General features: G+C 31.7%; 1 protein-coding gene across 1 annotated transcript; it reads right to left on the reverse strand.

Moving 5' to 3' along the window:
• Positions 1–610: 610 nt before the first annotated feature.
• Positions 611–27034, reverse strand: LOC127701560 (T-cell immunomodulatory protein-like). The gene is made up of 17 exons (XM_052205501.1): positions 26784–27034; positions 24624–24857; positions 23746–23800; positions 22361–22432; positions 21803–21906; positions 20370–20428; positions 20094–20187; positions 19590–19684; positions 19054–19226; positions 18215–18359; positions 16271–16376; positions 15198–15241; positions 14657–14735; positions 13318–13439; positions 6679–6761; positions 4892–5009; positions 611–3359 (listed from the first exon to the last, which is right to left on the reverse strand). The coding sequence occupies exons 1-17, from the start codon at positions 26962–26964 to the stop codon at positions 3300–3302; spliced, it is 1824 nt and encodes a 607-aa protein (XP_052061461.1). The 5' UTR covers positions 26965–27034; the 3' UTR covers positions 611–3299.
• Between the last annotated feature and the right edge of the window lie 252 nt (positions 27035–27286).

Raw genomic sequence — 27286 nt, forward strand, 5'->3', positions numbered from 1 at the left:
TAAATTTCATGCAAACCAAAATGTTATCATAAATGCAAGTTGATTGACTGCTCTGACCTTGCCCTTCAACTTATAACATCAAATTCAATTGCTACCTCCCTCTTTGATGAGATTATCTAACCAAGTTGGTAAAGATCTGCTTTCTGTCTTTAACTACACTTTCTTCCCATATTTTTTTCCCCATTGACAATATCAAATGTCAAATTTTTCAATCTATTAATGTGCCTGCTGTGACCAGGACCTTGACCTACAAATCCTAAAATCAATAGGAACCTTCTTCATCCCAAAGTATTCTCAACCTAAGTTAAGTGATGGTTGGACTTTTGGTTCAAAGTCAGGGAACCAAAATTTTGGCCCAATTTTAGTTTTTGCTTGTGTTACCTTGACCTTTGATACAGTTACCTCAAACTCAATACTGTCTTATAAACCCCATTGTGCATTATGGAACAATGTTTGGTAAAGATTTTATCTGAAAACCATAGTGTTGACTCCAAAAACAGCATTCATCATACCATAAGCAGAGTAACCAAGTCTTTTAGTAGACAGATATCATAAATATAAAACATCAAAATTTCATTTAGTAAAATAAATAATTTAATAAGAAAAAAAATCATTTGTGAAATAGGTTTATTTCACCATTAAATAACAATGAAAGTTTTGTTATATGCAAAATAAATTAGTTCAGAAACATATGATAAGTATATATACATACATGTATATAAATATTTTCCATGTTTTTATTATAGCAAAATAGGAAAAATATAAACTTGTATCTATTTTTTACTTTACATAATAATGTTTCATATGAATATTATTCATAATAATTCAATACATCTTCAAATTTTACAGAAAGTATTGGTTAAATAATACTCACTACAGCTTTTTTCCTTTTTAAAGACAGCTTAAAAATTTAACACATATGACAAGGTCAATATATATAAATGTCAAATTAAAACTATTTTTTCAAATTTTGTATGAAAGTGTCTTTAGTATTTGCACTACCTCTATTTTGGTATATACTATGACTTCTTTAAGATATTTTCTTGTTTAAGTTAATGTATATCATGTATTTCACTAGGAAATTTGATTCAACTGGGTCAATTTATACACAGTTTTTTTTTAAGTTAATGTATATGCTTTAAGTTAAATTAAGAGTTTGCAATATTTCAATGATAATAAAAAAGAAAAGTATAATGGTACATTTCAGGAAAATTTGTTCTTACAGAAACATTTTATCTCTGGGGTATAATGTTGTTGGTAACTCCAGAGGTAATTTCTTTATAATGATTTTTAAAGAAAATTCATGACAGACCATTCAAATTTGTTGTGCAAAAAATATATTTTCAATTTGCTTGTAATTTCATAGAATATTCTACATCCATTACACAAAATTGATTGAAAATATATCTAAAACAATTCTTTCTTCTTTGAGAATAAACGAAGCTTGTATGATATTTCTTAAAATTTAAAAATCGTGAACTCACTTCTTAATTATCTTTTTTTTACCAATATTTAGATCCAACAGATACCATCAAAGAAAGAAGTATGCAAGGAACTTATAAAAATGTCACAATTAAGTTATCCAACAACATGAAAGGTTATTATATTAATCAAAATGAACTATTTTTATAAAACATGTGAAATTACAGTATTTCAATACAAATAATTGTAAGAATAAAATTGAGAATGGAAATGGGGATTGTGTCAAAGAGACAACAACCCAACCAAAGAGCAGAAAACAGCTGAAGGCCACCAATGGTTCTTAAACATAGCGAGAAAATCCCGCACTTAGAGGCGGGCTTCAGCTGGCCCCTTAACAAAAATGTGTAGAAGAGAAACATGGAATATTGTACAAAAATCAAATAATAGAACACAAAAAACAAAAGGACACCTGAAGATATAAAATAGTATCAGATCTAACACAGCACAATAGTTCTAGTTAAAAATTCATTATATTCAGGTATAGCAGACCAGTTGATTTTCTATCGGTGTTCAAAAATTCTTTCTTTTTTCAGCTATTTACTATACATGAATCACTACACAAGTTTAGACGTTAGAAAAGCCAATATTTTTTTCTTTTAAACCAATACATGTGTGTGCAGGTAAAATAATAATTTATTATAAACTATTGTGATTCATAGAATGTGATATAACAAGGAGACAGTACAATAACAAATTTAAAAACATTAATGTAACTAAGTAAACAAAAATAAAACAAATAGACACATACTTGTCAGGTACATAATAGAAAAATAGAAATACAAATGATCACAAGTTTCACAACCATCATACTATCTGCAATGAATTTTAATCAAAGCACTCTCTATGTTGTGAGCCTGTCACTCCAATTTGATCACAAAATGCAGCATATCCATACATGTCAATTATTTAATCAAAAAGTTTTTTATTTCAAATGTTTCATTTAAAGCAAGTGTTGGAAGCTCTCTTTTAAAGTATAGATATTTTTTAATTGATGTAATGTGAGTAAGTTATTTCTCTTTACTGCCTTTATAGAGGTCAAAATGCACTAATTCCTTTATAAATCAAACAAATTCAACTTGTTTGATAGACATCAAAATTAAATTAGTCATCATCACTTCAAAACAAGTATATTTTTTTTCTTTAAAGGGCATATTATCTGTCAAAAATGACAATAGATGATTTAAATTGTATTAAATACTTTTTGCAAGACATGTACACATCTGTGGTTTTTATATCCTTTTATTCAGAATTCTATCCCATCTTAAACTCTGGAGTAGTAACATATATTCAAAAACAAGGAATGATTAGAGCTATTATAATATTCCATGTTGATCAAAGTTTAAATACCTTGCTTGCTAAATTTGTTTGGTGGTATGCTCAAGCATTGTTTTTATGATTGACACCTAAATTCAATAAAAAGGCGGAGTTTACAATATACAAAGATTTGATTGGACAATGAATATCCTATGTTTTAAGTGCCTAACTGGAAACAATAATATGCATTGTCCAATCAAATCTTTGTATATAGTAAACAGACCCTTACTCCGCCTACCCATTGAATTTAAGTGTCAATCTTAATTACAATGTTTGACAAAGTTTGCAAGCAAGGTATTTAAACTTTTGATCAACATGGAATATTATTATAGCTCTAAAAGTTTACCAGTTGAGGGATTTCAAAAGACAGTTCAACAGTAATACTGATTAAACATTACTTTTTTACATTTACTCATCCATAAAATCATACTTCATTCAAGACATTCTCTCAATCAAAAAATGGAATTGCACAGAAATTTGTAAAGTCCTACAATGTCTTATCATCACATTGCATCAAAGTGAAATTTATGTGAGTCTATGAGTTTCTCTTTCTTATCTTCAATCTGAAATTAAATAAAACATGTTTTAAATACACTTATAACAATTTCTGTAATAATGTCTCATTATAAAAACACATAATAACGATTGATTTTGTTGATTAACTATCTTTTGACCTTTGTCAGCAGTTGTCATCATCTCTTATTGTTATTGGTAATATTCAATAGAAGGAGATATTTAAAATACACAAAATCACCAGCTCATTGTTGAATGACATACAGTGACCTTAAAATGATTCTTTTTGTTGGATAAGTTTCAGTTTTAGTGACTTCACCCTTTCCTATCCATTGTACTCATATATTTGAAAGCAAGTAACTTAACCAATAATATATACACTATAGTATTATCCAATGACTATTATCTTGAGTAGAATATTATATCATAGGAGCTAGTGAGTAGTGTTTGTAATTTTTACTAAAGTGAAATGATATTCTCCAAACTAGTGCAATGATCATTAAAATGTACTTAAAAAATAACCACCCCTTGACAAATGTTGAAGGTATCATTATTCTTTTATTTGATTATTTGTTTTTTTTCAAAGAAATGATATAAAAATCAGCATCCAATTATATTTGATTACCGTAGAAAGGCTTGTATAGTTCGCAGTGGTACATAGTCCGCACCCCCTTCTCCCCACGAAATTTTAGGTAAAAAAACTTTTTGTAACTGTTAGAAAAGGTCTAATGAAACTCCGGTAATTTCAAATCCTGTGCGGTCGTTTGCGGTATTTTCTTGGAAAAACCTGTTTTCCATCATCAAACAGAAGCTGAAACTGTTTGTAAATGATTCTAGAACGCATCATGATTGTTAAAATAAGTTTAATTCACTTAAAAAAATCAATTTAGAAACTTGTGTATGTTTAAACAGGAAGTTTAAAAAGCACGTGTAAAAGAAGAAATTAACCGGTGAGAGTCGAAATCCGTACATAACAGAAATCACTATAATACGACTTTGACAGTAAAACAGTTCCATCCTTTTGTAAAACAGTCTTTAATATATCTATCACATTAATGTTTGAAGGGTCTTAAGCTAATACAAACCATATTAGTTAGTATGAAACACCAAACGGAACGAACAATAACCGATTACGTTTTGTAGTTTACAAATTCTAAGCTGGTTTACGGTTGTCTTTTTCACTATGTTTGTATCGTTTCAATCAAGCAGATACCAGTTTATTTCAACCAATGCATTGAAAAGAAACGAGAAATTTGTAATGAAAGGTTTAGTTTTTATATTTATCAGTATTAATTTGATATTGAATAGAAATAACTTAATATGGATGAGTTAAAATTATTAGTTTGAAAAATGATAAGAGCGCCCTCTACAATAGAAATAACAAAGATGGCGGAACGTAAACAAACCACCTCGACCGCGAAATTGAAATTTTTCTCTTATTTCTTGCTTATTGTACTCTATAGTCCGCACCCCGTCTGGAAGGTCCAATTTTGGAGAATAAAACCGCGGACTATACAAGCCTTTCTACGGTAGTTATTTTATAGTAACAGAATTTTTGAATAAAACAAGTTATGTCCCTTACCTTTTCTCTCCAATGAAGTATCCCTACAATACCAGCAAGGAAGCCACAAGTACCTAACAAAGCAGCACCAGTCAAAAGTACCAGTCTACTTGGAGTTATAAATAATTTGTTTACCCAACTGAAAAATAATATAATTAATACTGTTATCTGATGACCCATTCCACTGTATAATTAAAACATATTTCATGCATCAATTGATTACTGGTAAATTATTTTGTAACTATGATTTAGCAAAACTTTAAAAGTTATTTAAAATAAATATATGTTTACCATAAACTGTTATCACAGAGATATGTCTCGCCTTTTTATAATTTTGATAATGCAAATGTTGAAATTTAAATTGCAATACTTTAACATGTAAGTTATGCAAATATCTATATCAATGAACCATGACTGAAGGTACATGGCTAAACAATCTCCATGGAATGAGATGTGCCAATGCTAATACAACTGCATACCAAATACCATTGACTTATTATAAGTCGTTCCCTTTACCTAAACACAAACATTAACTTGTAAACTATGTAAAAGTTTCAAAGTCCATGAACCATGATCAGGGGTGGGGCTATATAATCTCCATGGAAATGATACTTGCAAATGCCAATAAATTTGCATACCAAATATCAATGACTTAACATTAGCAGTTCATCTTAAACTGATCTAATCACAAACTAATACATGTAAACTAAGCAAAAGTTTCAAAGTAAATAGACCATGACTGAGGGGGCGGGGCCAAATATTCTCCATGGAAATGAGATGTGCTAATGCTTATACAACTGAACACTAACTAACATTGGCCTACCACTAATGGTTCCCCTTGAACTGACCTAATCACAAACTAATACATGTAAACTTAGCAAAATTTTCAAAGTCTATAGACCATGACTAAGGGGGCGGAGCCAAATAATCTCTATGGAAACGAGATATGCCCATTCTTATACAACTGCATACCAATTATCATTGACCTACCACTAGTGGTTCCCCATAAATTGACCTAATCACAAACTAATACATGTTAACTATGAAAAGTTTCATAGTCAATAGACCTTGACTGAGGGGGCGGGGCCAAATAATCTCCATGGTAATGAGATGTGCCAATGCTAATACAACTGCATACCAAATATCATTGACCTACCACTAGTGGTTCACCATGAACTAGACCTAATCACAAACTAATACATTGTTGACACCGCCGCCGGAAACAGCATACCTTTGTCTCGCTTTTTGACTCCGTCAAGGCGAGACAATAAGTAGTATGATATATGAATATAAAATAAAGTAAATATTGGGTGACAGGACAATCACTTTTAAGATCATTGTGCCAATAATGCATTATAAACCAAGTTCCTATCTCTAGTTTTATTTCAGCCATTTTTAAGTAAAATTACTTTGGTTCCTTCGTAAACAGTGTCTAAAAATTTGAAGGCACAGCTAAATAATTATTTTTCAGAAATCTTGGCAAAGTTCATGATAACTTGTACAAACTTTTTAGATCCTTCTGAAAAACTGAAGCACCAAGTAATGACAATAAATTTCAAATGCTCATTGCAGCAGCGGATTCAGGGGCCCGGGGATCCTGTATGAGACACATATATGGTTACTGCATAGACTTTTAGCATGTTGAACTCCTAACATTGTCTTGTTTAGGGATCCCTTTTTCAAAATCCTGCAATTGCATCTGGGTTGTGATTATATGAATTAGCAAAGTGTATACCATTTTGGTCTTAATGATATCAAAATTTTCCCAAAATAATAAGATGACTATAGGTCACAACATAATAGCATACCTGGATGGGTCGTCATTAGGGTAAGGTATAATTATAAGCTGAGAATTTGGTATCACTGCTGTCCAAGATTTTTTTCTAGCTTGCTGAAAAGTAAAAAAACAAAATCACTGTGAATTCATTAAATATTCCACCAATTATCATGGTAGTGAAAAAGTAAAATTTCAAGTTTTATAACAATAATTTATTAATCAAGTTCAACTGATACGTCATGTGATGCTTGCACTATCCTGAATTTTCAATTGTTGTGGAGTGATCAAGTCCTTCTACGGATCTCCAAAGTTTGGTATTGCATGACCTATTCTTCCAAATCTTAACCTGTCTTTTATGACATGCAATGTTCATTTATAATGTATCTACAAAGATTTGTGTCTGATTTATTTCTTCTAATCCTTAACTTTCCTATAGGGTATGGTATGCCTACTTGTAATTTACCAAATTCAGTCTTGTATTGTCCGCAGTTTTTTTACTCAAAAATTAAAATTAAAAAATCAAGCAGGGGTGTGGCTTATAGAGTACTACATGTATAAGCAAGAAAAAAGAGAAAACCTGATTTTCGATGTTTTTTTAGTTCTGCCGTGTTTGTTATTGTTATTGAAATTGTAAAGAATGCCCTTATTTTTTTTTAAAAACTAACAATTTACCTAACCCATATTGATATGCAATTTTAATTTAAAAATCCAACATTAACTGATAAATATCAAAATTATATGCTTCATTTCAAATTTCTTTTCATAACTTGCATAACCTATTAAAGCTGGAATCCGCTTGTATTTAACACAACGAAAAAAGTGAAGAAGTCAGCTGGGAAATAGCTTATGCATACAATGTATAAACTACAAAATGTAATCAGTTATTTGTTCTGTTTTGGTGTTTCATACTGCTGCATATGTTTTGTTTTAGCTTAAGATCCTTCAAACATTAATGTGATGAATATATTCAACAACATTTTAGGAAAGAGGGAACTGTTTTAGTTGCAAATTCATATTCTTTAGTGATATGTTTATCAAGTACAGATTTTCCACACACTCTCACTGTATTTGTGTGTGTTATACTATTTCTATTCCTATTTCAGGTTAATTTCAAACGCACCTTTTAAATTTTTTATTTTGAGAATTTGGCTTGTTTTAACACTCATAAAGTGTTCTAGAATCAGTTACAAGCATTTTCAATATCTAATTAATGACAGAAAATGGGATTTTGCAGGAAAATATTGCAAACAATCACACACAATTTGAAACAAGAAATGATTGTAACAGGATGCTATCACGAAGTCACCCAAACAAATCCCCATAAGTATAAACCCCTAAAAACTCTCCCTATTGAATAAATTGAAAAATAAATGGAGAATGTGTCCATGGGACACAGATGATGCCCCCACTTGCATATAAGATTATAAATGGCATAACTCAAGAATGGTAAAAGTGACGCCACCAAAATTCAAACTTGATCAGTGTTTTGTGGTAATAAGTATTGTGTATAAGTTTCATAACATTTGGTTGAGGCAAACTAAAGTTAGAGAACGGAATTTTTCATTTGTAAAGCGGCGTAACTCTATAATGGTAAAAGTGATACCACCAAAATTCAAAAAACAGAAACCAATTTCAGGACGTACGGACGCACGGACGTACAGACGGACAAGGGTAAAACTTAATGCCCCCTCCGCTACGATGGGGGCATAAAAACTTCAAGTTCAAAGGTCAAGGTCATAATTGACCATTGACCTTTCAGCATGTTCCCATGGTCATTACTGAAGACCCCATGTGTCTATCGCTTACTGTTTTCAAGTTATAATCATTTGAAAATAAATAAATGTGGACACAGATGATGCCCCTGCTTGCATATCATGTAGTTATAAATGGACATAACTGATGAACGGTAAAAGTGACGCTACCCAAATTTGAACTTGATCTGAGTTTTGTGGTAACAAGCATTGTGTGTAAGTCTCATAACATTTGGTTGAGGCTAACTTAAGTAGAGAACAGAAACTAAAAATTCACCAATTTTTCTATTTGTAAACATGCATAACTCTAGAACAGTTGTGTATAAGTTTTATAACATTTGGTTGAGACAAACCAAAGTTAGAGAACGGAATCGAAAAATTCAGCAATTTTTATGTTTATAAAGGGACATAACTCAAGAATGGTAAAAGTGTTACCACCAAATTTCATACTTACTCTGTATTATGTAGTAATAAGCATTGTGTATAAGTTATATAACATTTGGTAGAGGCAAACTAAAGTTAGAAAACGGAAACAAAAAATTTGTACTTGATCTTAGTTTTGTGGTAATGAATATTGTGTATAGGTTTCATAATGTTTGATTGGGGCAAACTTAAGTTACAGAATGGAAACTAAAAATTTTGCAATCTTTCGATTTATAAAGGGGCATAACTCAATAATGGTTAAAGTGACACTACCCAAATTCAATTTGATCTGTGTTTTATCAGTGGAAGTCAAAATTAAACATTGCATTGTATAAAGCATTGATTTTAGTTGATTCAACTATGATCATGGACAAAGGAAAAAAACTCCAATTTTTGTAAAAACTAGATACCATTGAGATGGGAGCCATCTCTGTGGGCCCTGCTGTGAATAATGTGTGGTAAAAAATTTGTATCTTTATCATTGGACATGGGGTTGTCAACTGAAACCAAAGTTTTTAACATTGACCTTTGACCTAAGAAGCTGTACATAAATTATGACACACCCTCTGGTGTTGGTTTATATACATATCAAGTATATACTATGAAATCATAATGGTTCTCAAGATATAGAGCGGACATGATCTTTACCATAGGACATGGGGTTGTCAACTAAAACCAAAGTTTTTGACCTTGACCTTTGACCTAGGAAGTTGAAAATACATTATGACACACCCTCTGGTGTTGGTTTATATACATATCAAGTATAAACTTTGAAATCATAACGATTTTCAAGATATAGAGCGGACACAATCTTTACCATAGGACATGGGGTTGTCAACTAAAACAAGTTTTTGACCTTGACCTTTGACCTAGGAAGTGGAACATACATTATGACACACCCTCTGGTGTTGGTTAATATACATGTCAAGTATAAACTTTGAAATCATAACGGTTCTCTAGATATAGAGCGGACACAATTTGTTAAGGACGGACAGACGGACGGACGGACAGACGGACGGAAGGACAGATGGACGGACGGACGGACAGACTGATCACTATAGGGCGTCCCAACGGCGGGGCACTAATTACTTGATATAAAGAAGAAAATAAAAATTTTGCAATTTTTCCATTTATGTAGGGGCATAACTCTAGAACGGTTTAAGTGACACCACCAAAATACAAACTTGATCTGTGTTTTGTGGTAATAAGCATTGTGTATAAGTTTAATAACATTTGGTTGAGGCAAACTTAAGTTAGAGAACGGAAACTAAAAATTTTGCAATTTTTCCATTTATAAAGGGGCATAACTCTAGAACGGTTAAAGTGACACCACCAAAATTTAAACTTGATCTGTGTTTTGTGGTAATAAGCATTGTGTATAAGTTTCATAATATTTGGTTGAGGCAAACTTAAGTTAGAGAACGGAAACTAAAAATTTTGCAATCTTTCGATTTATAAAGGGGCATAACTCAATAATGGTTAAAGTGACACTACCCAAATTCAACTTCATCTGTGTTTTATCAGTGGAAGTCAAAATTAAACATTGCATCGTATAAAGCATTGATTGTAGTTGATTCAACTATGATCATGGACAAAGGAAGATAACTCCAATTTTTGTAAAAACTAGATACCATTGAGATGGGAGCCATCTCTGTGGGCCCCGCTGTGAATAATGTGTGGTAAAAAATTTGTATCTTTATCATTGCACATGGGGTTGTCAACTGAAACCAAAGTTTTTAACATTGACCTTTGACCTAAGAAGTTGTACATAAATTATGACACACCCTCTGGTGTTGGTTTATATACATATCAAGTATAAACTTTGAAATCATAACGGTTCTCAAGATATAGAGCGGACACGATCTTTACCGTAGGACATGGTGTTGTCAACTGAAACCAAAGTTTTTGACCTTGACCTTTGACCTAGGAAGTTGAAAATACATTATGACACACCCTCTGGTGTTGGTTTATATACATATCAAGTATAAACTTTGAAATCATAACGATTTTCAAGATATAGAGCGAACACAATCTTTACCATAGGACATGGGGTTGTCAACTAAAACCAAAGTTTTTGACCTTGACCTTTGACCTAGGAAGTTGAACATACATTATGACACACCCTCTGGTGTTGGTTAATATACATGTCAAGTATAAACTTTGAAATCATAACGGTTCTCTAGATATAGAGCGGACACAATTTGTTAAGGACAGACGGATGGATGGACAGATGGCGGACGGACAAACAGACTGATCACTATAGGGCTAACGCCATTCGGCGGGGCCCTAATTACTTGATATTTAGAAGAAAATAAAAATTTTGCAATTTTTCCATTTATAAAGGGGCATAACTCTAGAACAGTTAAAGTGACGCCACCAAAATTCAAACTTGATCTGTGTTTTGTGGTAATAAGCATTGTGTATAAGTTTCATAACATTTGGTTGAGGCAAACTTAAGTTAGAGAACAGAAACTATAAATTTTGCAATTTTTCCATTTATAAAGGGGCATAACTCTAGAACGGTTAAAGTGACGCCACCAAAATTCAAACTTGATCTGTGTTTTGTGGTAATAAGCATTGTGTATAAGTTTAATAACATTTGGTTGAGGCAAACTCAAGTTAGAGAACGGAAACCAATTTCGGGACGTACGTTCCTACGTACGTACAGACGGACAAGGGTAAAACTTTATGCCTCCACCGCCACGGCGGGGGCATAAAAAAATAAAAATCCCATAGGGTTCTCTAGTAAACCCTCCTTTCCATTTGTCCCTCAAAGTACCCCTTTATAAACTTCATTGCACAAACAAAACTCTGATTGCACTACTAGACATGTAAGTCTAACATATTGTGGAACCCTAAGTTAAGCAGTTTTTGAGAACATCAGTGAATTATTGAAGTTGTCCAAGGTGTTCCAAAATAAGTTCATCCCCTTACACCAACTTTCCTATTCAATTCCTTGGGGGTCGCTCAGCTGTTTCACATCTGATCTTTGGACCATTATGAAATTCACCACTGGTTAATTTCTCTACTTATCCCAAAGTAATTAACTACTTTTCATCTCTCCACCGTCAATTCAACCCCTTTTTGTAGCACCCTTCTACGAGATGAAGCATCGCTTCATTCCCTTTTGGAACCCTCTGCGTTCCAGTTGATTGGCAGAGTGTCCATGTCCACGGGGCTTGGCTACCCACTATACCAAGTGTCGTCGACAGGGCCTGGAGCAAAATTTTCCCAGCTGAGATACTGACTCCCAAAGGGCAAACTTATATTATATAATAAAAGTAAAATTTTATTCAGCCTTTGTTATCAACAGCCTTATTAAACTGTTGAAGTTACTAATTTGATGTCAAGTCTAGTCATTCGTCTGGTTGTTGTTTTTATAGGGTCAATAATTGTGGTTCTTCATCTTATAGACACAATTGAGAGACTTGTAGTGTTTGGATGTTTCAATAGCTTGAAAGCCAAGTTGTATATACAAATGTACATGTTAATGTTGAGCAATATTTGGCACCAGTTGTTCCACGGTTAAAGAGACAACACTTTGATATATACTATGTTATAAAAGGATCTCCATGAATTTAATAAGAGGTCTTAAGGTCATCACAAGTGCAGTCGTACCAAGGACCATATGGAATGTGTTAGGGGCGTCACTTGGCATTTTTCGTCTCCAATGTGCTCACATGTCTATGTAGCCACCAAGTCATCACTTTGCATCTGTCGCTCAATGTTTCCTAAGCTATCATGTTTCACCAGGACGAAAGTATAAATTCAAATTTAAAAGAGGTGGAAGAAGAAGAAGAGGGAAGAATAATAATAATAATAAGAACTGAGCAAATAAAACCAATAAGTCTCCAAACTTGGCGAAAAGGGTGATGCAGACAATGTACTAGTGCGGAGTTTACAAGGCCAATTACAGGTATCTACAAAGTTTGGTGTCTGATTTATTTTTTCTTAAAAACCTTGCATTTCATAAAGGATATGGAATGGCTACTTATAATGCGTCAAAAAAGTTTTGTTTTTTTTACCTTTGCTATATATGGAAAGCCTACTTCTAATGTGTCTACATTGTTCAATGTTTGATTTAATTCATCTTATATTTACCTTTCCTATAGGATATGGAACTCCTACTTCTAATGTACTTACAAAATTTGGTGTCTGACCTAATTCTTCTAATCCTTACCTTTCCTACAGGATAGGGAATGGACATTTCTAATGTATCTACAAAGTTTGGTATTTAATCTAATTTTTCCAGTCTTTACCTTTCCTATAGGATATGGAATGCCTACTTCCAATGTGTCTACAAAGTTTGGTGTCTGACCTAATTCTGCTAATCCTTACCTTTCCTATAGGATATGGAATGGATACTTCTAATGTGTCTTCAAAGTTTGGTGTCTGACCCAATTCTGCTAATCCTTACCTTTCCTATAGGATAGGGAATGGACACTTCTAATGTATCTACAAAGTTTGGTGTCTGACCTAATTCTTCTAATCCTTACCTTTCCTACAGGATATGGAATGGCTACTTCTAATGTGTCTACAAAGTTTGGTGTCTGGCCTAATCCAAATACTGTAAATGGTAACTGTAAACTGAAGTGAGCCGACTGTGTTAGCTGGGAAGCTGTAAATACATCAAATGTACAGAGAGTTTGTTACAAGGCCCAGCTTACATTAGAGATAAAAGAATATAGTGTAGTTCAATATAAAATAATATATACCGGTACAACTTTTCACCAAAAGTACATTATCATATTGGCAATTACAAACTGTTGATGGAAGAATATTAATTGTTACACAGTGTGCTAGTGACCTAATACGATATAAATGGGGTCAGTAAATTCCATGTGGGGTGAGAGTGAAGCTCGAATCCCCATATGGAATTTACTGACCCCATATATATCATATTAGGTCACTAGCACACTGTGTAACGAGTTTATCTTACCGACTATCTTAACAAGTGGTATTTAGACTAGTGGTCTATCAAAGTGATTAAGTCTTCAATACTTAGTATTAAGAACCTACTTCCATTTGTATATACAAAAAAAAAATGCAACCAATAACAACGTGTTAGCTTTGAATGTGTTTTATGAATTTATTTCAATCATTCATCATCAATTTCTTCGTCTGTTGAAACCGTTCAGATTTTTCCTTAACACCATGTTGTTTTTATAAAGGGACGTAACACCACTACCAACCGTGTATTGAAATTAGCCCCGCCTATTAACCTAATATGAAATATACACGGTCTCCATGCAGTTGCTTTTAACCAATCATATTCCTAAAAATGTATAGGAGGTAAGATAATAATACTTCTGAGCACAATTGCCTGTCCTACAAAAATCTATAGTGGCAATTTTCAAATCCAAAATAATAGGAAGTTTCTGATCATTGAACAAGCTTTATTTGAAAGATAACTTACTACTTTATACTATCAAATACAATAATCATAATGCTTTTTAACCAATTATATTAATAAACAGGAAAATTCATCCATCATCATTTTTACTTTGGGATACCCTAAGTATTATATACAAAACTACTAATAACACCCCCCAATTTAATTAGCTGTATGATTCATTGGGAGATAATTCTACTAGTTGTCTAATTCATGGGGAGATAATTCTAATTAACAAAACTACTAACACCCCCCAATTTAATTAGCTGTATGATTCGTTGGGAGATAATTCTACTAGTTGTCTAATTCATGGGGAGATAATTCTACTAGTTGTCTAATTCATGGGGAGATAATTCAACTACTTGTCTACAATTTGAATAAGAAGACATCCATAGCCTTTTCCTACAACCCCATTATTAATATAATTCTACAGAAGTAGTTACCTATGCCAATCTGTAACCTCCCTTCATTGTCCTCAGTTGTATACTTAACAGCAGGCCCAGGCTGGTTTATACCATAAGGCTGAAATAACAAAGAGTTTAAATTATGTGGAGACACATGGAACCATATTCAAAACATTCATTCTAATTCTGAGATAATTATACCACACAAACAACTAACAATACTTTATATAATACATGTATGTTATGTTTTTCTTTAAACTCTTGTATTATAAATTGCCACTTTACAAATCATCACCCTTTGGACAAAAGACTACAGAATTTGTATTTATTAAAGTAAAGATTCTAAACATGAATTATGTACCTCATTTGCATATAAAAGATATAAAGGCAAAAGTCAGAATCTAAAGGTTTTAACTTTCACAGTTGTATTAAATTACTGGAATATTGTTTAAAGACTTGGTGAAGATTATATGTTGACCTATAGATGTCTTTTGATTGTTTTGGTTGCGTTCTCATGACAGTAGTATCCACACTTCCTTCTTTACATATACACCACATGAAGATATAAAACTATAATTACCTCTCTACCATTGAGACAATTTGTGCTGCACAGTCCACTAACAACTGAAAAGGAGAAAATCCACATTATATTCAAATATTTTTCCATTATGAGAAAAAAGCAAACATATAAAACATTGCTACAAAAATTGAGTGTCGGTTGCCAATTTTCTTATCAAATTTGTGACTTTAAAATGGCATTAAGGAGGTATTCTTCTGATGTTTCAGTCTCGTTGAAATCTTGTTCTGGAGATATTTCCAAAACATGTGATACAAGTGGAAAATATCAAACTTAACTCTGTGAAAAAATTGTGTATTTACAAGAAGTTGTTTTTGAGTAATAAAATTTTCAAATTTTATTACCAATCAAGTCAGTCTCGTTAACCAAAATGTTGAGAAAATGGACGAGGGGTACAAGAAATGATTTTACCAGATATATGTACATCCCATATCAATTTTTTCTATTCAAATTTCTTCGATATGTAGTTTTTCAATCATTTATAACAAAGAAGTTGAAATAATATGCTTTTTGTTCTAAAAAAAAAAGAGAAAAATTCCAAATTTACAAAATTGACAGCATGGTCAATTTGATACGAAAAAGCAACAAAATTTTATAAAACTTTCTTATATAAACACCTACCTATAGTTTTTTTAAGTTAAATTTATTCAGATTTGTCCACTTCATCTTTATTGAAAGTATGAAAAAAAGTTAAATTGTGAAACTGGGATTTTTTTCATGATAATAGTCCAAAAACGGGTAAAAATTGATGAAAGATGGGAAAATCATCAGAATTGGGTACTTTCAAATGACCGTAGCAAAAAAAGAAGTGCACCACCATTGATTTTTTCTTCGCCGATTATATTTTTACAGTCATATAAACCCAAAAATCAGGTTAAGAAAAAAAGTTTAATTCTAGAAATTTTTGACTCCTCAGAGGTGTACATCCTTAATATATTCTTTTTACAATATCTGTCAAATAGCTGTATAACCATGAGAACAATTGACTTTGACATCATATGTAAATAAGAAATATGATCAAAGATTTCTGTTTCCCTACAAAAATTATCATAAAATATATATCCATACTAACTTACCTTTCACCTTTAGGAAGAAAGCATCGTCAGTAAAAGTGTGTTTTAACAGATGTATATGTGGACTACTGTCTTCTCCAAAAGTTGTTACTATCAGGTCTAGGATACCCTATAAAGAAGAAAATATAAATAACACTATGTCTGATAACCTGTAAGTTAAATATTATCTGGCTACAATATTGTAAAAGGTCAGCAGCAAGTCTCAATATTATTTTTTACCAGTTATTAAATGTAAACTAGCTTGTGGTTTAGATGATGACCTAATTTTGTGGTATTTTCAAAGAGAGGTGGAGGATGAATTAAATCTATTAACATCTCTTACAAGGTAATCTAACCACCCTTCTCAAAATCCTACACTAAGACCTAAGACTTTGTAAGTAAGTAAGTAAGTAAATCATTTATTGTAGTGACATGTGTACATATGTACAAATTTTAACAATATAATATAAAGAGATATAAATGCACCCAGCCCAATGGACCTATAAGTCACATTAAATAATATTAAACATGTTAACAATTTTCACGTTCTTGCAAATAATAAACTATTCATGAATTTATCTTCAATACTGTTAATTAAAGTTAATTATTTTAGATATCTATTTGTAAATATCGTCTTTTGGAGTATGCCTGGACATCTTTTGGAGTATGCCTGATTTTCATGTATGATTCAACATTAACAATTTAAATTTTTCGTTACTGTTAATAGATAAGAAAGAAGATGTTGTCAAAAGTTCCCCAAACAAATGTTCTCAGATAAGAGTATAGAATGAACAGTCCAATAAGAAATGAGTCTTTGATTCGGCCACTTCATCAGCGCAAAAACTACAGAGTCTTTCTGTTGGTCGTTCACCAATATAACGTCCAGTTTTTATCCTCAAAGGCAATAATCCATATCTGAATTGTGTCAAATGTGAACGTTCTATTGTCTAAAGTGAGCTTAACATATTGTTCATGTTCAAAAACAGTTTTGAAATTTATACAAGTTCGTAGTTTCGATACATTCTGTGTAGAATCATTCCATATATTTGAATAGAGATGCAAGATGCTCAACTGGACAGTTTTCAAATCTACAACTGTTTGTGATTCAAAATAATGTTCTAAGTTAAGTTTATAGAATATTTTTTTCAATTTACAGCACCAGTTGTCAGTACAACGGTTATAGTCAACATCAAACACCAGCTTTGTAATTCTATCATTGTCATAAGAACTTTGTTCCAATACCACATTAGGTTTACCCATCTCCTAAATTGGCTAGGGATTCATCCAACACCTCCATGTAGAGCGAGAGAAGGTGCAAAACGATGAACACCAAGAAAGTAATGGTACGATTTGGACATTGTCTATTGCAGGAAACAAAATTGTATGGTCAAATTGTTTTGGCCTTGCCTTGATATCTCTCACTAATATCTAACATAAATGTCCTAATGCCTGACTTTCTGTTCACTGATATTTTTGACCAATCAGTGATAATTTGTAAAAGTAATTATAACATATTCATTAAAGTCTTTTTATCTTGGATTTTAATTGGATCAAGTTAATTTATATCAAGATACAAAAAGTGAAACTGACAAACAAACAGACAGATATATAAATATATAATAAAAATTAATATGATGTTTGTTTGCAACTGAATACATATGATATGAAACAAAACAACTCACTTTGATTCCAGTTGCAGAACAAGGAATTGAAAAGGGGAGGGGGAATCAAGGCAATGTAATGAGAGGGACTATTAAAAAAAGTCTATGCATTAACCATATCAGTAGCTCTATATGCCCCCCCACCCCCCAAAATAATAATAAAATCTGCCTCTGAATTCTTAGGATTCATATATCTTAACTCTATTTGAGATGTATCAATAAATTAAGCACTACAGTTACTTTTCAACCATTGACATTGGTACAGTAACATACTTTCAGATTATGGTATCAAATAAGCAGTACTCACATCGTCTTGGAAATCATAGAAAGCTGGTATCAAAGCCTTTTCTTTATCTGAATGCATTGGTACTTCATATCCAAAACCAAAATGTCTTTTTGTGGCACACTTAGAACAAGCTATGTTCTCTAAGATAAATGCTTTCTGTTGAAACCTAGTCATAAAAATACAATATAATGATAACTTACAAAATCCTTCATTTCTTAGTATTAAATTTTATCATTTAGATTTGATATGAATGAACATTGATTTACTGCTCATACAGTATATAAGTAAGATATCATTGATCTTCAAAACAAACTGCTTATCAGATACCTAGACAGTTTTACTTGAAGTGTTACAAATATATTGCTTAGCTTGCAGCTTTCACTCAAAAACAGCATCATAAAAGGATATATTTGATTTTTTATTTTTGGTGTTTTAACGCCACTTTTAAGCACCGCTTTTGGGCCATTTCATGGCGGCCAGTTTTTATTGGTGGAGGAAGCCGGAGTGCCCAGAGAAAACTACCGACCTTCGATAGGAAAACTGACAATCTTAGTCAATTAAGATTGGAGTCGAGTGCACCCGCATGAGCGGGGTTTGAACTCACAACCTGAGTGTTGACTGGCTAGTGATTACAGTAGTAACTACTTAGACCACTCGGCCACCGAGGCCCCCTTAAAAAGATATAAGATATTTGTAAATTGAATGAGTTAGTGTACAATTTAATCAGTGTGTAGTCTATTGACTAATCAATAAGCTGTAGCTGCATTTACCTATATTCTTAATAAATAAATATCACCTTCAATTAAAGATATGAAAATGAATACTAAGTAAAAGTACAAGTACTTTTTATTGAAAATTACCCCTCTTGTGATGTGTTACGTAGTACTGCTAACAGATCTGGATATCCATCTAAGTTGTAGTCCCCTACACGTACAGTGATAGGTATTTTGTCCATTCCAGCAGGATTTTGGTCTGGGGGGACAAAGTTCCAGTCCATCTTGTCTAATTTTATATTCAAGTCCAATTTACTCCACTATGACAATAAAAATATAATACTACAATGATCTTTCAGATTTATTCATTTAAGACAACAAATCATTTAACAATTAATCACCTTGATGGTATTATGGTATTGCTCCTTTCCTCAAACTTTTAATTACTTGCTTCTTCATTGTGAACTATGCAACATTTCTCTTTTGAATTGTCACATTTTTTCATTATGGGCCATTTATAACTTACTATATGGTATGTGTTTTAATCATTGTTGAAGGCTGTACAGGGCCCTATAGTTATTGACATCCTTGTTTTTTTGGTCTCTGGTGGGTAGCTGTCTCATTTGCAATCATACTACATTTCCTTATTTCTATATTAAGAAATACTTATCATATACTATTACCTGATCTTGAGAGTCTGTTAACACATACAACACACTTTTGGTACATTTAGTATCTGTGCAAGCTGGTAAAATACCATAAACATGGTTCCCTTCAGCTATAAACATGATAAAACAGTTATATAATAGTTGACTGTAGGTACATGCTGGGAAAAATTACATAAACATGGTTCTCTTCAACAATTACAATATTATACAATATTTCACTGTTCATAATTAGTTATTAGCATTGCCATACACCAAACAAGACCTTTTTTTATGCATGCATTTTGTGGATATCAGGAAGAAAATAATCTTTTATTTAATTCTCATAACTTAATATTACAAATATGAAAAACTTCTTGCTTCCTTTACTTTTAATTGAATTATTATACATAAAATTTTCATGATTTTTCACATGTTTTCTCTTTATATATACATTGCTGAAAGAGCCATTTTGCTAACAGGTTAAAGTTCGCCATTATAAATACACCATATTTCTTAAAGATAACTATCACATATAATTACCTCTGTTAGCTCCAATATCTAGGAATGTAATCTGACCAAACAATTTAGCATCTGTTGGATATGGTATTGCTTTTTCAAATGTTAAAGTACCATCCTGTAAATAAACCAATCCATTTCAAAAAGTGTAATTTTATTTAAGGTGGTTTATTAACCAGTGAAATGTTAATAAATATCATTATTAAGTGAATAATGCCTTAAGACAGGTATATTTCATACATTTTCATGACAAAATTAGAAGTTCAGCTTGCTACATGTAAAATATATTTCTACAATCACCTTATTATACCAATACTCCAGCTGTGGTTTCTTGTCTTTTTCTGATACAATACACAAATCTACAAATAAAATAGATGGTTCTAAACTTTAAAAATAACAACAGTAAGGTCTCCCTTTGTTTTGACTAGATCCTTAAAATGCCTATAACTTATCAATAGAGAAAATTCTTGAAGTTAAGCTTGATACTAATTACAACTAACTTATAGGGTTAAGTATTGTCAGTTAAAGCAATGGTAGCCAGGGTCTCAAGAAAGTGATGTACCTCTTATGTGAATATGCATATAGAAAGAAAATTGGTAAAAATCTTATGGATTTTGATGCTTTACATAAACAAAGGTGATCTATGATTATAAAGTTCATTTAATCTCCAAAGTAACATGATAATAAATTCACTTTTGAAGAAGAATTTGACCCCTAATTTTGACCTATTACACATCTGTGTCTGGATGCATATTGTGTTATATATGGAGAAAATATCAATAATATATGATAGAATATACATCTGATTCTAATTAGACTCACTGTTTTCTGAATTATTTAATTCTATTTTTATTCTTGTTTTATAAGCTCTAAATAGATATAAGAAGATGTGGTATGAGTGCCAATGAGACAACTCTCCATCCAAGTCAAAATTTAAAAAAGTAAACCATTATAGGTCAAAGTACAGTCTTCAACACGGCGCCTTGGCTCACACCGAACAGCAAGCTATAAAGGGCCCCAAAAATTACTAGTGTAAAACCATTCAAACGGGAAAACCAACGGTCTAATCTATATAAAAAGCGAGAAACGAGAAACACTTATGAACCACATCAACAAACGACAACTACTGAACATCAGATTCCTGACTTAGAACAGGTGCAAACAATTGCAGCGGGTTTAAACGTTTTAATGGTACCAAACCTTCACCCTTTTTCTGAAACAATAGTGTAACATCACAACATAGAAAGACACACTATAAAATATCAACTGAAATAGCTTAACTCAATCAAAGGACATATTAACACCAGTTAACATACACTGAACAAATAAATTTGACCTATGATACAATGTAAATACAAAATAAATAAACTAAGGGAAGAATAATAAAAGTGACATGTTATAAAGCATTGTTTATTTTTGCAATGCATAAGAATAAGATTAACAGTAATGTAGTTTTTGCCATTTTGATATTAGACTTTTGCAAATATCTGTTTTACTTGCTCATCTATGATACCAATACATGATCTTCCAATTGTTGCCTTCCCCAGAAAATTTGATCTCATAATGCAAATATCTTTACGTCACAATGTCCCATGATGCATTTACCCTAAATAAACCCTAGGTCAACCGAGGCAGTTCATTCATAAATACGAAATTGGAATCTCGTGTATGGATATCAGCAACTCTTTAACTACATTACTGTTATTATTCTTTAAATAAACTAGAATCCTTACCTGCAATTAGATCTCCATTGAGATCTAGGAATGCACTACTCTGTGGATATTTTAATGGATCAGTGGAGTTCACAGGCATTGTTGTGTAGTTTCTATGTCCATTCCTGGAAAAATAAAAGACATTAAAAGAAGAGCTATGAGTAAATGATATACCACAAAAATTGTTAAATCAAAAAAATTATGATGTGCTGGTATCTTTACCACCATACATTATACATGTTCTTTTTACTGGTTATTACTCATTACCATATGAATACCCTTCCAGAGCACATAACTGGTATTGCCCAAATGTTATTTCTTGTTTCATTGTATACAGACCCAAGACTAGCTGTCTTCCTATAGATTTTTAGATTTTTTTATGGTCCTCAATTCTTAAAGCCTTTGGTAGTCTTTCCATTCAAATTTCAATAAAACTTGAACACCATAAATGAGTTATAAGAACAAAATATCTCCCTGAAGTATATCAAACATCTCCTTTATTTTCACAAAAAATCTATAATGTAACAATGATTAATGGTGATTTTAGTGTTAAACGTACAGCAGTTTTTTTATACTTACTGAAATATATAAAATTGTCTTTTACCATCTAAACTTTCACCTAGTAAATCTGGAATCATATTACCATTTGCACTAAAAAAATAAAAAAGTTACCTTATAAAATATAAAAAGAATTCTGGGCTGGTTACTACATATATCAATTAACACCAGACATTTTATTTAAAAGTTCAAATACTTGAAATATATTTAAAGTAAACCATTAACACAGAGATATGTACCAGTGTTCTCCCCAGATATTTCATTTAGCATCCTGGTAAACAGGGGAAATTGAAATACCATCTTGTTTCTAAAAATTATAGCATCACATCCATAACACAATCTTATAAGAAAATCACTTCAGATAGCATCACATTTAAGATTATAGCATCACATTGCCATGATGCTAAAAGGCCCTAGGGAGAACACTATATGTAGCCTGTGAAACCTAATCATAAACTTTAACAACTGTTGATAATATTGAGACTGGAAATAGCATGCTTGTCTCATTTCTGTGACTACAGTCTCTTGACAGACAATAACTGTTAACAGAGATAAGTCACCTGTGTAACATAATCACATACTTTAGCCAATTTTTGAGACCAATAAAACATCACGCTGAACTTCTCCCAGGTGATTAAAATAAAATAGTGAAGGTTTTTGGGTCAAGGTAAAATTTGCACAGACTTGTTACAGCTAGAAAAAGGTAGTTACATCAATTTTAACATTATCAGTAGAAGTCCTTGAAAGAAAATAGATTTTTGGCCTATCAATCACCAGGAATAACGAATTAATAGGGTAAGGAAAGGCTGGAATCTTTAAACATTTACAAATGTAGCTTCTTTAAACATGTACAAATGTCATGAATGTAGCTTCTTTAAACATGTACAAATGTAGCTTCTTTAAACATGTACAAATGTAGCTTCTTTAAACATGTACAAATGTAGCTTCTTTAAACATGTACAAATGTAGCTTCTTTAAACATGTACAAATGTAGCTTCTTAAACATGTACAAATGTAGCTTCAGAAAGATATATAGTTCATGTTAAAATAGTTTACATGGTACTGAATATTGATTGAATGTTGATAAATCTATTTCTGTATCTTCAGAGATTGAAATCATAGATCAGTCAATCTTACATTTTTAATTGATACAGGCACTTAATCCTAACAATTTATCTTTTAATTACTTTTTATACATGGAAAAGAGTTATATGGTTTATCAATTAATGACAGAATCCCTTCACACACTTGATAAAACCCATAGCGAATGAATAGTACTTTTATTGGTGTTCTTCATCCCAAAGTCACAGCCAAACACAGAGCAAAAACTCACATCCCACTGCAAGCTAAAGACAATCTGCACTGTACATGATCTTATCATATATTTATATATACAATGTACTTACTCTAATACTAACGGTTGATCTTTCAATCCTCCCTGAATTTCTAAAGGCACTGGTTCTACAAAATACAAATGTATTTGATAACAGGATATCAAAATTATCAATTATATTGACCTATGCCCAGTATATAAAAACAGTAGGAGCCAACTTGATCTTGTTGTAAAAACACAAGCCTTTATTGCACATGTATGGTTATCTTCAGAATATTGTTATATGTACATCCATCACATATCCTTTTTCCAGAATTATTAACTCCTCTTCAAGTTTTAGATAATAGATGTATTATGTGTATAGGGTATGCCACTGAGACAGATACCTAATGACACACAAAAAAATTTAAAGATCTAGAGGTAACAACAGGGTCTTCAACTATAGACAAGTACTGCTACTGATGGTCGTAGCTCATAGCGTCCTAATTAATGTTGGATAGTTACAAAATATAATAAATTCTATTCACTTGTTGCTATTTTAGAACAATCAACATATAAGTTTCAGAGGGATATTTGATTACCTTTATGGAAGATTGTCAAAATAATCACATGACTATTTAGTTGGTACATGTACTTTAATGTTATCATGAAGACTGTAGAAAATGAAAATATCACTTTGTAAATTTGGTATACTTTTCCAGATTTACATCAGCTCATTCTAGTTAAGAAAAAAAACACCTAAAACTTGAAAAGCTAAGGATGTATAAGTACTTCAATACTCAAGGAGTTAAAGGACCAAAAAGGGACCTATGAAAAATGTCTTAAACCAATGATCAAAGCAATCACTAAGATTTGATAGTACATTTTTTTTAATTTTTTTTTCAAATGTAAATGAACAAAATTTGTATAACCATAAAATTCAAAAGAAATAAAATGATATGAGATTCATACCTAATTTAGTTTGCTGATGATGTCCCCAATAAATCTGAACTCTGACCCCTGACACATCTTTGAGTTGCCTAGTAACCAGGATATCCATCTGATTGTCACCATCAAAGTCAGCAGGAACAACACTTGTAATGACGGTTCCATTAGCAGTATTTCCATCTATAAGTACTATCTCCTGGTACTTGCTTTCATCAGATGTCACTTCTTTCGTGGCAAGATAAATTTTAACACTAGTGCCTATAACATATAAAATAATCATACAAAACTGAGAAAAATAGCCTTTTACATTGTTTTACAACAAGCAGATAATATGATAATAAGAGGCCTGTCTAAACAAGGACCAATGAAAACCTTACAGGTTCATCAAATCATAAAAAGGAATTGATCTGTCTGTTTTGAAAAGAGCATAATACAGTATTATGTATACATATACTGTATACAAGCAGATGTCCAGCAACAAATGATGCATGATTAAAAAATTGTACATTACCACTTCATTTTTGCACTATTGACCATAGTCATGGTCTTTTTGTCCTCTTATTCATTAACAAAAAAGAGGATCTCTAGTGTGGTGATTTTTATGAGATATTTTATGGATTACCAATGGGTTAACTTATATATAGAAATTTTCACTAACATTGACTAAATGAAATATATATTAATGTACGATAGGTGTATGCATTTTCCATTATAGAAAGCCGACTGAATTGTAATAACAATAGTGCAAGAAGTTCTGTTAGTATTTAAAGTGGTGCGTGCACAAGAAAAGTAATCAACAAGGGCAGAGACCCTCTATGTACAGTACGTGTATTTTGTGTATAGGAAGATTAATCTTAATTCATGTTATTATGCGCTATTTGTTTGTAATTTGATTGAAACTGATTCCATTTGTGGTGAATACAATTAAGGAAATTTGTTTTGTGTTGTATACATATGTATAATAAATTTTGAAAAGCCACTGCTCCTGACAGTCTCTATAATGTTTGTCTTTATTACAAATACACAAATAGTTTCATTGTCAGTCACATGTTTGACACATAATTATTTACTTTTCGTGGTTGGTATTAGGTTGTCATGAGAAAATTGGTAGTCAGAGTACATAAATGATTTATTTGCGGTTGAACAAGATAAGAAAATAACTTTAATTGAACATTTTCCTATTTTCTACTTTTTTTTAGCAAGAAGAGAAGAAAACTAACATGAACTTGTGGTTAAAACTTTTAACATAATTAGAGCTATTTTCCTAATGCTTGTAGTTTAAAGGTTTGGTTGGCTTGCTTTCTTTATTTGTGTAAATGTTTGCTCAAGCATTGTAATTAAGATTGACATCTGCAATCAATAGATAGGCGGGGCTTCAGCTTGTATACATTATACTCTGCATTATACATTTATACATAACATCCAATAACATTTAAGTATAATGTATACAAGCTGGAACCTTGCCTATCTATTGATTGCAGATGTCAATCTTAATTAAAATGCTTGAGCAAACATTTATACAAACAAAGCAAGCAAGCCAACCAAACCTTTAGACTACAAGCATTAGGAAAATAGCTCTAATAAGATTTACTGTTTTATATTGTAGAGAACAGTAGGTGTCACCTGTTCTCTAAAAATATAGAGTGACGGGGAAAGTACTACATTTGAAGGTAGTAAATTCCATTGTGTAATTGTAATACTAGGGAAAAATTAATATATGAAGCAGTCTTTAGATGTAAGTAGATCACAACGATTACAGGCATACCTAGCATGCCTAGCAGCATGACACTTGGACGGACAAGTGCTAGGTATGTCTGTGACTTAATGTTTCACAGTTTTTGATGGATGTTTTGAGATTTCTTTAACGGAAACCTAGTCTTTTACTTGCATATTTTGAGATAATATTGTTAGTATGTTGAGTCAATTTTAACTTAGATTGGAGAGTAACGCCCAGATATTTTGCTGAAGAGACAGATTCTTAGGTATGGTTATAAAGAATGTAATTATGTTTGATAGTTTTCTTGTTTGAAGCAGTGAGAACTGTACATTTGTCCTGGGACTATTATACTAACTTAGTATAATAGTCCCAGATTTGTCAGGATGGACAACTGCTGTATAACATTATTTGGTATAGCCATAACTGGTCCATAATTGCAACTCGTCTTTGGCATTAAAACAAATTACCTGCATCTCCAATAACAAACAGGTCTGTGTTTTTGTTTGCATTATAGTCCCCAAAGGCTGCTATCAAGCCTTTGACAGAAGCACCAAGAGTTTCTGATGTCACATCATCAAAAGAACTTGTAATAGCCGATGGTATGAAAGATAAGTAGTACAATGGTATAATAATTAAATGAACATTCATGTTTTCATTGTGCTTTGATAATAAATAAGGAAATACAGTTATTTCTGTGCAATATTCTTGTGATGATGAATCTGAATTGCTAAAATAAAGATAACAAGTTCGAGTTCATACATTTGTAGATTGTAATTTTTTTTAATTTTCTAGATCTATCACAATTTTAAGGATAATTCGGTAAAAAAAATCATATCAAAGCTATCATCTTACTATGTCAAAAATAACTGTTTATATTTTAAATAAGTCATGTTCGAGTAATTTTCATTTTAGGTCTGGTTCGTAGTCTTTATTTTGTGTAAATCTTTATTTTGGCATTAAGTATAGTGTT

Source organism: Mytilus californianus, unplaced genomic scaffold, assembly GCF_021869535.1.
Source record: "Mytilus californianus isolate M0D057914Y unplaced genomic scaffold, xbMytCali1.0.p SCAF_5, whole genome shotgun sequence".
NCBI classification, from domain to species: domain Eukaryota; kingdom Metazoa; phylum Mollusca; class Bivalvia; order Mytilida; family Mytilidae; genus Mytilus; species Mytilus californianus.

Excerpts from the sequence above, each read along its gene's own strand:
- LOC127701560 (XM_052205501.1), bottom strand. The coding sequence starts at position 26,964 with ATGAATGTTCATTTAATTATTATACCATTGTACTACTTATCTTTCATA. Across the intron at positions 22,433-23,745 it reads GATCAACCGTTAGTATTAGA|TGCAAATGGTAATATGATTC; the intron begins GTAAGTACATTG and ends TTATTTTTTTAG. Across the intron at positions 19,685-20,093 it reads AGATATTGGAGCTAACAGAG|CTGAAGGGAACCATGTTTAT; the intron begins GTAATTATATGT and ends TCATGTTTATAG.